Source organism: Panthera tigris, chromosome C1 (assembly GCF_018350195.1).
Source record: "Panthera tigris isolate Pti1 chromosome C1, P.tigris_Pti1_mat1.1, whole genome shotgun sequence".
NCBI lineage: Eukaryota > Metazoa > Chordata > Mammalia > Carnivora > Felidae > Panthera > Panthera tigris.
In genome coordinates this window covers 156,853,881-156,866,864 of record NC_056667.1, presented here as the reverse complement: position 1 = coordinate 156,866,864, position 12,984 = coordinate 156,853,881, and the positions used below count along the sequence as shown (strand labels likewise).

The 12,984-nt window shown below is 37.9% G+C and overlaps 1 protein-coding gene across 1 annotated transcript in view; it reads left to right on the top strand.

The window, feature by feature from the left end:
- Window positions 1-12,984, top strand: part of LRP2 (LDL receptor related protein 2) — a 198,056-nt gene that overhangs the window by 79,060 nt on the left and 106,012 nt on the right. Inside the window, exons 14-17 of the mRNA XM_042994641.1 lie at window positions 656-858; window positions 2,540-2,680; window positions 5,458-5,661; window positions 11,745-11,937. Coding sequence (XP_042850575.1) covers window positions 656-858; window positions 2,540-2,680; window positions 5,458-5,661; window positions 11,745-11,937 — 741 coding nt within the window. The remainder of the gene's footprint in view (window positions 1-655; window positions 859-2,539; window positions 2,681-5,457; window positions 5,662-11,744; window positions 11,938-12,984) is intronic.

Sequence of the window (12,984 nt, the reverse complement as noted above, 5' to 3'; positions counted from 1 at the left end):
ATTGCTAAGAAATGGTTAATGCTGCAGTGTGGAGTAAGTTGAAGGTATCTGCTACTACATTTCCATTCCCTTGTTATACTCTTTCACCTATGGATTTCAAAATGGTATCTCACATCTTAACCCCCTTCCCCTTTTTTGTGAGACAACCTTAAAGAAGCATGTGAGAAAACAGTAATTTTTCAAAAAGTCTAGAATAAACTAGGACTGGGGATAGAATTTTATTTTCAAGGGTCTTTCCCAAGAGACACATGAAAATCTTTCTATCAAATGTAGGTGGAGATATACCTACAACTTAAAAATATTTTTCTATATATTCTACATTTGGATCAAGAGATTACTTAGCTTTTTATGCATTTACTTGAACTAATTTCACCTTTAATCAAAATGAAGGTATGGGGCACCTGGGTGGCTCAGTCGGTTAAGCGTCCTACTTCGGCTCAGGTCATGATCTCATGGTTTGTGAGTTTGAGCCCCAAGTCGGGCTCTGTGCTGACGGCTCAGAGCCTGGAGCCTGCTTCGGATTCTGTGCCTCCCTCTCTTTCTGCCCCTTGCTGCTCATACTCTGTCTCTGCCTGTCTCAAAAATAAATAAAACTTAAAAAAAAATTTAAAAAAAAAGGTAAAAAAAATTGTGTGATATACATCTTTTGCAACAGGAAGACGGTAGTCTACGGAGGCTCACTCATTCCTCATCCCTTTGGAATAAGCTTGTTTGAAGATTATGTATACTTTACTGATTGGACAAAGATGGCTGTAATGAAGGCAAACAAGTTCACGGAGACCAGTCCACAAGTGTACCTCCAGACCTCCCTGAGGCCCTTTGGAGTGACTGTTTATCATTCCCTCAGGCAGCCTTATGGTATGTTTGCCCCACAACAATGAAAATCCTGCTCAGTACTGGCCTTGGTAGAAAGATTTTTTTTCACAGCCATGGAAGTTAGTGACGAGACTTAGGTGGCATTTTCAAATATGTGGAGGGTTATCTAGAGAGTTAAACTCTCTGAAATTGGCTCTGTAGATCCTGGGGCCTTCTGGAGAAATTGACGTATTTCAGAGTTAAAATGCCAAATCTACAGGGAACTTAGAGATGTCTTTTACAGATATTAATTGGCACCAGCAATGTGCCAAGTCCTGTCTAAATGCTGGGGACAGACAGCAAACAAAGCAAACCAAAATATGTATTCTCATTCTACTAGGAGAAATCTTGTATTCAATCCTTTAATATTAAATTTGAGGAAATCGAGGCCCAGAAGAAGGAAATAACATGCCCAAGTTGAGGTGACGTCAGAACCAATTTCTCTTCTTCTCTGTTGTATATGTATGACACCTGTTCTTTGGTTTGCATTGGGTCTGTCATAGGCTGACTGTGTTTGGTGTCATAGGCTGGTCACTTATCAAAAAAAAAAGAAATTATTTTGATTCAGACATTGTATAGACTTCTGTTATTTTATAGTAAGTCTTGTTTTAAATTGGCACGACTATGACTGTATATGGCTCTTTTCTGTGTTGATAAAAAGTTTACAATCAATGAACATTAATTCACGGAAAGGCAGATTTTACTTTAAAACTCCCTTGTTAAGTGGCGGGTTTGACTTTACAGTGGTGAAAGACTATAATTAGGTTTATTTATTTTTTTAAAACAAAAAAACAGCCACTAGAACTGATACATTCAGGTGAATATCCTTCAGTGTATTCATCCTGGGAAAACATACGTTAGCTGAAAATGCATGCTGCCCCTGAAAACATTTTTGAAATACTTATTTGCAATAATCAGTTTATCAGCTACTAAATTCCTATTTGTCCTTGACCAAAAATATTACCCAATTTTATCATCCAAATTATTTTTCTTTGTAGTTTCCCTAAATCAATCCACCTGAGAAGGTAAAGAGATAATTTTAAAGAGTAAGTCAAAGGTTAAGAAGGTAATTTTCAAAGCAGACATGACATTTTTGGCCATGACAAAAGCTTTGTGTACAGTGAGCTTTTTCAGTCATTCCTTTGAGAATGGGTTTTGGAAGTATAAACTGGTTTGTATTGCAGGCATGTAAGGTTTTGGAATCAGATCTGGCTTTGACTTCCAGTTCAGTTGCTGAATAATCTTGGGCAGTTATAAAACTGAGATAATAATATTTAGCTCTTAGAGTCATTGATTGTAAATTGGCTTACTTACAAAGCGAGCATCCAGTGAATAATAGTTATTTATTATATCTTATGAATGGTAAAAATAACCCTAAAGTTTTTTGGGGAGAGGCAGTTACTTTCTAACCACTGAGGCTAGCAGACAGGGTCTGACATAATTGTCTTGGGGAGAAGAATTCCCAAAGTTATCCAGCTGTGGGAACCCTGTGTGTTGCAGTTTGAGAGTAGGTGGGAGAGTCAGAGCAGGTAAATGTGGATGTACACAGCAACAACCAGCAGTGGTGTTTCTGAGTTTCAAACCCATTATTCTGTTTCACCTACAGGGCTCAAAGTGGTTTCACATGTCTTGGGCAATCATACATTTCTAACTGAGATTTAACCCTGTATATTTTTTCCTCTAGTTAACAACCCATGTGGAGATAACAATGGGGGCTGTGAACAGGTCTGTGTCCTCAGCCACAGAACAGATAATGATGGTTTGGGTTACCGCTGCAGGTGCACATTCGGTTTCAGCCTGGATGTGGATAACCGCCACTGTGTTGGTAAGAAATCGCTTTTGGGCTCTCTTTTTGGCAGGCAGCATAAGGGTATATGCTGCTTTTGGACAGGACTGGACCAGCTGTCATACTTCTTAATGGTGAATAAGCCTTTGGTAGCTGACAGAGCATCTTCCTCAGTAGGCACTACTCCCTTCATACACAGAGCTGTGTTTGAAGAGGTACATTTCTGTCCCATGGGTCTTTCCTTTAATTGCACATTGAGGGTTTCCTTGGACTTCCTTTCCCCTTTGTCTCCTTCCTGAAATCTTTGTCTCCTTTTAAAACTATTCTCTCTCTCTCTTTTTTTAATGTTTATTTATTTTGAGAGACAGACAGACAGACAGACAGAGTGTGAGCAGGGGAGGGGCAGAGAGAGAGAGGGAGACACAGAAGCTGAAGCAGACTCCAGGCTCTGAGCTCTCAGCACAGAGCCCAATGTGGGGCTCGAACTCACAGATCGTGAGATCATGACCTGAGCCAGAATCAGACGCTCAACCAACTGAGCCACCCAGGTGCCCCTAAACTATTCTCTTAAAATTCCATACAATTTAATTTTGAGTTCTTTTCTCTATTGTGTATACCTTTTCCACTTTAGCTGGTAGCCTTAACTTTATTGGGAATAAAGCCTTGCCTTTATTGTTGCATTCCACAGCAAACTAAGTGTTGGGGCAGCTCATTTACTCATCTAGTTTTTCATTTTTCAGTTCAGATTTTATTTATATCTGCCTCTATGCTCTGAGATGCAATTCAGTTCTTTTCTTCTTTTTCTTTCTTTTTTTTTTTTTACATTTTTTTTTTTACATTTATTTTTGAGAGAGAGAGAGATAGAGAGACAGAGAGAGAGAGAGAGAGAGAGAGACAGAGCAGAAGTGGGGGAGGGGCAGCAAGGGGGAGGGAGACACAGAATCCAAAGCAGGCTCTGAGCTGTCAGCACAGAGCCTGAAGCAGGGCTTGAACCCACAAACTGTGAGATCATGACCTGAGCCGAAGTTGGATGCTTAACCGACTGAGCCACCCAGGTGCCCCTTTTTCTTCTTTTGTTGCCTACACATCTACTCATGATTAAGCTCTTGCCTCAGCTTCAGCGATGAAATGCACACTCTTACAATTTTTGTTTCTCTTGTCTTCACCTTGAAAACTCTCCTTTTTAATGCCTTGACAAATTCTTGCTCCCCAGATGGTGCTGCTTTGGGCTTGGAATGTAAATTCTCTAATTCTACCAGGGACAAATTTGTTAACTTTAAAAAAAAAATGTTTATTATTTTAAGAGGGGGGTGAGAGAGGGAGACACAGAATCCAAAGCAGGCTCCAGGCTCTGAGATGTCAGTACAGAGCCCAATGTGGGGCTTGAACTCACAGACTGCGAGATCACAACCTGAGCCAAAGTTGGCTGCTTAACCAACTGAATCACCCAGGCACCCCAAATTTGTTGACTTTGTAGGTAATCCCAGACTCAGATAAAAATCACCCACATTTAAAAAGCCATGTATTTCTGACTGTAACATTGACACTACATTGTGTAATAATTTTGCACTTAAACTCCTGCAATTTTAATTTTTTGGGTATACCTCTTGGGTATACCTTTTTGATTTCCTGACATACTATTACTGTCTCCTACTTTGATTTTAAAATCACTCCTTTTCCCCTATTTCCTCTATTTTTCCTCTCCCCTCCCATCTTTTCCTTCTTTGTTTATTTCTAAATAACTTACCTGGTTACTGTTAATTCTTCCTTCACTGGTCTTAATACCTTAAAAACTGCAGTAGGATTCTTGGTATAGATCTCTATTCAAAAGTTAATCCAAATCAAGGATTTTGATGGAATTACTATGCAGGTCAGTTAATACTGTCTTAGAAATTCAGCCTAAGTGTGGAGGTTCCTCAGAAAATTAAAAATAGACCTACCCTATGACCCAGCAATAGCACTGCTAGGAATTTATCCAAGGGATACAGGAGTACTGATGCATAGGGGCACCTGTACCCCAATGTTTATAGCAGCACTCTCAACAATAGCCAAATTATGGAAAGAGCCTAAATGTCCATCAACTGATGAATGGATAAAGAAATTGTGGTTTATATACACAATGGAATACTACGTGGCAATGAGAAAAAATGAAATATGGCCTTTTGTAGCAACATGGATGGAACTGGAGAGTGTGATGCTAAGTGAAATAAGCCATACAGAGAAAGACAGATACCATATGGTTTCACTCTTATGTGGATCCTGAGAAACATAACAGAAACCCATGGGGGAGGGAAAAAAAAAAAAAAAAAAAAAGAGGTTAGAGTGGGAGAGAGCCAAAGCATAAGAGACTGTTAAAAACTGAGAACAAACTGAGGGTTGATGGGGGGTGGGAGGGAGGGCAGGGTGGGAGGGAGGGCAGGGTGGGTGATGGGTATTGAGGAGGGCACCTTTTGGGATGAGCACTGGGTGTTGTATGGAAACCAATTTGACAGTAAATTTCATATATTAAAAAATAAAAAAATAAAATAAAAAAAAAAAAAAAGAAATTCAGCCTATGGACCATGTTTTATATAAATCTTAAGGATAAATTCTCGAGAAGAAGAAAGATTGTAATAGTTATATTGCCGTCATAGCTGCTTATCTTTTTTTCCTCTGTTCCCATTGTTTCCAACTATGTTTTCCACAGATTTATTTTTTATGTTTATTTCAGAAGTACATTTCTGAATTATAAAATGTGCATTGTGGATGTATAAGTAATTTCTCTGGAATTCAAGAACAAGCCTGTGGCTCATGGCGATGTGTTCTTCTTCTTACAGTTGTTAAGCAGTTCCTGATCTTTTCATCTGAGGTGGCTGTTCGTGGCATCCCGTTCAACCTGTCTACCCAAGAAGATGTCATAGTTCCAGTGACAGGAAATCCTTCTTTCTTTGTTGGGGTTGATTTTGATGCCCAAGAGAACACTATCTTTTTTTCAGATACATCAAAAGACATGATTTTTAAACAAAATATCAATGGCACAGGTGAGAATACATTAAAATTTTTTTGCATGCTTTGTCTGTTTTTTAATAATAACAATAATAATAATTTTCTAACTAGAACTTACTTGGCTTGCTAAATATTTTAAAATAAGGAAAGAGAGCCATTACTTTTCTTGTGACTTAAAGTTAAAACAAAAACTTTTTCTTAAGGGTATATATATATATTTTTTTAATTTTTTAATGTTTATTTATTTTTGAGACAGAGAGAGACAGAGCATGAATGGGGGAGGGGCAGAGAGAGAGGGAGACACAGAATCGGAAGCAGGCTCCAGGCTCTGAGCCATCAGCCCAGAGCCTGACTCGGGGCTCGAACTCACGAACCGTGAGATCGTGACCTGAGCTGAAGTCGGACGCTCAACCGACTGAGCCACCCAGGCACCCCTTAAGGGTATATTTTTAATGATGAGAAATGTTAATATAAAAGAAGCTGACATTCCATAAAAGGAGAGTCAGTAATGGGTTAATTGATTAGAAGCTATTCCTCATATTCAAGCAGCCAGAAGATCTCTCTGGGAAGGATGCTGGGCTTGAAATAATAGTAAAAAAAAAAAAACAACCCCTAAAAACAAAAACATGAATTATATGTGAGTGTCGATTTACTATAAATTTTCAATTGATTTGGGTTCTGTTAATATCTTCATAATCATCACAGAGAGACACATTATAATCATGCACACTTTACTGTTGTGTACTTTATTGGATGATGACATCATCTTATATTTGGATTTTATAACCCACTGGAGAATTCTATCAAATACCACAACCAGATAAGGATACCATAAGAAAAGAAAACTCTAGGCCATTACTTCTGGTAAATATTGATGCAAGGCTTCTCAACAAAATAAACAATATTGCAGACAGAATTCAGGAACGCATTAAAAGGGTTATATACTATGACCAAGTGGGATTTATCCCTGGGATGCAAGGATGATTCAATATATGCAAATCAATAAATGTAATACACTACATCAATAAAATGAAAGATAAAATCACACAATCATCTCAATAGATGCAGAAAAAGCGTTTGACAAAAGAAAACATACTTTAATGATAAAAACTCTTAACAGAGTGGGTATAGAAGTAACATATCTCACTATAATAAAGGCGATGTACAACAAACACACAGCTAACATTATACTGAATGGAGAGAAATTGAAGGCATTCCCCCTAAGATTAAGAACAAGGCAAGGATGCCCTCTGTCAATATAGTGCTGGAAGTCCCCGCTAGAGCTATTAGGTAAGACAAAGAAGTAAAAGCCATCCAAGTCAGAAAGAAAGCAGCAAAAAGGCAGTTATTTGCTGCTGACCCTATATATACAAAAAATCCCAAAGAATCAGTAAAAAACTGTTGCAATTTAATGAATAATTTCAATAAAATGGCAGAGCAGAAAATCAACATACAGAAATCAGTTGCTTTCCTTTACACTAATGATGAAGCATCCAAAAAAGACGTAAAAACAAAACATTCCATGCACAATAGCATCAAAAAGAATAGAATACTTAGGAATCAATGTAACCAATGAAGTAGAAGATCTGTAAAATGAAAACTACAAAACTTAGATGAAAGACATTGAAGAAGACACATACAAATGGAAAAACATCCCAAGTTCATGGACTGGAAGAATTGATATTATTAAAATGGTCATAATACCCAAAGTCATCTACAGATTCAGTGCAATCCTTATCAAATGACCAAAAGCATTCCTCATAGAAATAGAAGAAACAATCCTAAAATTTGTAGGGAACCACGAAAGACCCTGAATAACCAAACCAATCCTGAGGACACAGAACAAGGCTGGAGGTATCACACTTCCAGATTTCAAACTATACTACAAAGCCAATGCAGTAATAACAGTATGATATGGACACAAAAATAGACACATTATGGAAAATTAGGACAAAATAGAGAGCGCAGAACTGAACTCTAGCATATATAGCCAACTAATATTTGAGACAGGTTTCAAGAATAACCAATGGGAAAAGGATAGTCTCTTCAACAAATGGTGTTGAGAAAACTGGAGAAACACATGTAATACAGTGGAATTGGATCCTTACTTCACACAAGTCACAAAAATTAACCAAAGTAGATCAAAGACTTAAAAAATTATTTCTGATACCATAAAACTCCCAGAAGAAAACATAGGGAAGAAGTTCACTAGTTTTGGTTTTGGCAGTAAGTTTTTGTGCACAAACACAACAACAAAAATGAATGAATGGGACTACATCAAACTCAAGCTTCTGCACAGCAAACTAAACAACAAAATGAAAAGACCACCTACAGAAAGGGAGGAAGATATTTTCAAACTATATATTGGTTAAGGGGGTTAATATCCAAAATACATAAAGAACTCAGTCTAACTCAGTAATGATGACGACAACAGTCAAATCCAATTAAAAAATGGACAGCAGAACCAAATAGACATTGTCTTAAATAGGGCATCAAAATGGTCCAAAATGGTCCACAGACACATGAAAAGATGCTTAAGATCACTAATCTTTAGGGAATTGAAAATCAAAAGTATGATGAGACATCACCTGCTACCAGTCAGAATGGCTAATATCAAAAAGACAAGAAATAACAAGTATTGGCAGGGATGTGGAGAAAAGGGAATCCTGATGCACCATTGCAGGGAAGGTAAATTGGTGCAGCCACTGTGGAAAACAGTATGGAGATTCCTCAAGAAATTGAAAAGAGAACTAACAGATGACCCAGTAATTCCACTACTGGTATTTACCTAAAGAAAATGAAAACACTAATTTGAAACGGTATCTGCACCCCTAATTGTTGCAGCCTTATTTCCAATAGCCAAATTATGGAAACTGCCCACATGTCCATTAATAGATGAATGGATAAAGAAAATGTGGTACATATACAATGAAATGATATTCAGTCATAAAAAAGTAAATCTTGTGATTTTCAACACAGGAGAGTATAATGAGTATAGAGTATATGAATATAGAGAGTATAATGTTAAGTGAAATAAGGCAGTTAGAGAAAGGCAGATACTGTATGGTTTGCTCATAGGTGGAAATTAAGAAACAAATGAACAAAGGAAAAAAGAAAAAGACAACAGAAGGTCTTTCTGTCTGTATGGGCCTCATCAGCTGGATAACTTCAGATATTGAGGCAGACTTTCTGTTGGGGAGCTTCCAAACATCAATATTAGTAAATCTTTTTCTAGGGATAGTCCTTTGTCCTTATTAGATGTCTCCATTCTCCTCGGTATGGGGATTAAGAGGTGGTGAAGGTAGCTTGCCATCTGTGTTATAGGAGAAGTACAGAGGACAGGGGGCCAAGGACCGACCCTTCAGTTCACTAGTCACACAATTTGCCTGTATTCAGTTTTGTTACACCCAGCAGATGCAGTGCCGTTGTGCATTGTGGTGTCTTTGAGCCCACAGCGTCTCTGCATCATTTCCTCCAGAGAACAAGATTGCTGGTCTGTTAGAAGAGGTAGATGGACAGAAGTGGCAGAATTGCTTACGATCCGGGAAGGACCTGGTGGTCTCACTGCTTCTAATACCAACTTGTAACTAAGCACTTTAGTTCTTCACCCTTGTGTGTTGCAGAGCCCGGTATCTCTGACCACGAATATGTTGAAGTGTCTGTGTGTGTGTGTGGGTCTTCCCCCTGCTGGACTTAGTTTGCATCTTCCTCCCCACTCCCCCCCTTAGTGAGTTATTACCTGCAGTCCCTTTCTCTTCCAAAGTGTCAAAATCTCTTATCTGCTGTGCCTTTGTTGTCATGTTAGTAGAGTTTGGAAGGAAGAGGAGAAAAGATGTGTGGTCAGTCTTCTACTTTCAACCAGACTGCATCTATCTGAAGACTAGAGTTAGGTCCACTGAGCTTGGAGAACTCCAGTCAATGTTAGCTTTCACCAAAAAGCAGAGTTAGGTTTTTTGCCACATGTAGGCTCAGTCTCCTACAGATCAGCTTCCTTCTGCTTTGTCAAACTGGAATTCTCATCACGCTTTTTGTCAGTCTACATAATGAGCAAGTTACCTTTTAAAACACTCTATAGTATGCTTTGGTGAGAGAGGTTTTACACTGCTGTTTTCCACGAATAAGTGTCATTGAGTACGTATGTAGAGAATGAGTTGTCAGAAATCAGGTTAAAGTCAAGATCAGCTGAATGAAGCTCTCAAGGGACTCCGATATGATCAAATCTCTCCCATCCTAAAAGTGCAACCCACATCTCAGTCCAAGTGTCTCTCTAGTTACAGCTCTCTCTCTCTTTCATTTCATGGTTGGACTTCTTGGAACATTGGCTTACATGTTCCTGTTCTCACTTCCACATTTATACTTTCCACTTATTCCTCACTCCATCTCAATCTGCCAACTATGTCACTTCACACTCTTCTCATCTTGGTCACCTCCAATCTTTCTGGTTTCCTTATCTTTCTGGTGTTCTTCAGAGGTCGTTCCTTCTTTGCCTGTTTCCTATATAGGCGTGTTCTCTATGTTCAACATGTGGGTCTCTTCTCCTATTTTCTGCATAATTTTGCACCTTCAGCGTCTTGGATTACCATTTATGTAGCCATTATAAATTAGAATGGGGAGACTTATGGTAAGGCATTTACTGAATGATTTTCCTCCTAACCTGGCAAATGAGGGAAAGATCAGGGAAGGCTTTTTTCAGGTGATATAAATATCCCTCCATAAATCTCCCTCCAAGCTCTCTGAGATTCACACCCATAATGCCAACTGCCTTTTGCATATCTCACCATATATCCCACAACTACCTCAAAACCAACAGATGTAAGTAGACATCTTTACTCCATGTAAGACTTCCTGCCTTAGAGCATGTAGAGCATGACCACTGTCCCTTTCCCTCTTATCACCCCTCCCCACCCCCATTCCTCCCAGGGTCTGGTGGTTACCTAAATTTCTCCCTTTCTCTTAACCTCTGTCATTAACTGATTAACCTCCAAAACACATGGAGTTCTCAATCTCTCTCTTTCTCACTTCCAAGTCTTTCCTTTCCTACAGCACCTAATTCACCCCTTCCTTTGGGAAAACTGTCCACACCTCCACCTCACCTTGTGCTTCATTTGGAGTCTGTGTTTCATACCATTCCATGCACATCTGTCAAAATACCCATTACTTTTTGATTTCTACCTCTTAGTTTAATTGCCTCCACTTCATTATAAATCCTTCAAAGGCAGTGTCCACACTTCTTTCAAGATGCTTCACTCTTCTATGACTCAGTTTCCTCATCTACAAAATAAGGTTGCTAATAATACCGCCTTCCTTGAACTGTTGTGATGATGGATGATTCCATGTAAAATCTTTGGGCCAGTTCCTGGCTTGTAAGTGCTCAATATAAGCTATTATTACAAATACTTATGTTTCCTAAGTATCTAGTATGGTGTCTGGCACATAGAAGACTTTCTTTTATAATTTGCTAAGTAAATGAATGGAAAAAGCACTACGATGGTTTTCCCTACTTCAAAAAGTGTTATTGACTGTGATTCAGATTTCCTTAATGAAAATAAGAAAAAGGGGAAAAGACATAAAAATTTCACCAAGAGAAAAGTGGTCTTTTTTTTCCTCCTGTACCTCTGATTTCCATTTGGAATCTTTGCTGGTCTTTTCAAAATAGGGCAACTTTGCAGTTTGAAAGGCTGTTGAGAAGGTTGGGCGGTCACACCTCAGAGATCTCCTACCAGTGGTACCTGGTGGCTTATCAGAGCTCTCTGTGGGTGGTGCTTGTGAATATGTGAACTCAGGTATCTTCTCTTCTTTCAGATGTTCTGCAATGAGAAATTTTTTTCTGGAAGGTTGAACAAGGGAGTAAATGTAGGGCATACCACTTCTGGTTCAGTTTATCAGAATCATATCTGTTTTTTGAGATCCAAACTTTTGGGAATGGATAGATTCTAGTTTTATCTCTGGTTGCTCAGCAGTGGTTTTTTTTTTGTTTTGTTTTGTTTTGTTTTTTAAGAATTCCACGTGGGTTACTGAAATATGTTATAACTTTGACACAATTTAAATATGCAGTAGTTGGAAAATGTATGGCATAAAATATATTTAGCTTAAACCTTGTTCATATTTCAACTTACAGGAAGAGAAATTCTCACCGCCAACAGGGTGGAAAGTGTTGAAAGTTTGACTTTTGATTGGATTTCAAAGAATCTTTATTGGACAGATGCTTCTTACAGGAGTATCAGTGTCATGAGGTTAGCTGATAAATCGAGACGTGCAATAATCCAGAATTTAAATAACCCACGATCAATTGTAGTTCATCCTATTGCTGGGTAAGTGTGTTCATGTTTCTTGAAAAGCTTGAAACTGTATGTCTTTTAAAGTTATTGAAAAGTGATGCCACATTTATTTGGCAAGCTCAGCAAATATAAGATTGAACTACATAAATTGAAATCACCTTAAATTTTATCCCTGTAGCATAAGTTTAAGTAATCATTTCATCTCCTTGAAATCACTTTCTCCTTAGTTTCAGCTTTCCCAGTCTTCATTGAAGTGTGTTTTTTTTCCACAGTTGAAGAGGACCAACAATGTGATACAGATTCAGTAGAAAAGGATTGAATGTGCAGTGGAATTATCAGGAAAGGATCAAATTCTTTCCCCGCTTTAATGTATTGATACAAAGCGTGGCAAAACTTGCTTAATCATTCAGTAGTTTTCAGAATAAAAAGTCTTTCAGACCACAGACTAAGTTTCATGTTTAACCATTCCGTGATTGGTGGTGTCAGACAAGAAAAGACAGAACAGTTTATACTATTCCTTTTAGGTTCTTACCTTTCTTATTTAAATCTGGTTAATAGCGAATATGTTTGTTTGGAACAAGTCTGAGCTTGGTAGCTGTATTTGAGTGGAGTTTAAAAAGAAAAAAGAAAGTGAGTGGTAAGTCACTAAAACCTGATTTCTGGAGGACACAGAGTAAGCACTTGACATAATCTTGTCTAATTCAAAAGCTGGTTTGTGAGGCAGGAAGATATAATACCTGATAAACAACAGTTAGTACTCAAATTTCAGACCTATCTGACTACAAAGCCTTTGTATCTAAAGAACTCTGTATGATGCCTCAGAGTGTTTATTTTGTATTTAAATTTCTTCCTGTGAAATAATGTAAGAAACATTTAAAAACTGGTGATATTATTAATAATACATTTTATTGCCCTGTAAAGAGTTGATTTCCTAATGAACTTATCTTAAACTAAATCTTAGCCATATGGTTTTGAAGAGCTGTTAAATTCCTTTCCTACTGACTCCTTCATTTAAATAATATGAAGTCACATTTCAGAAAATTATGTTTTGGAAAGACTAATTTTAAGGGTCACATGAGA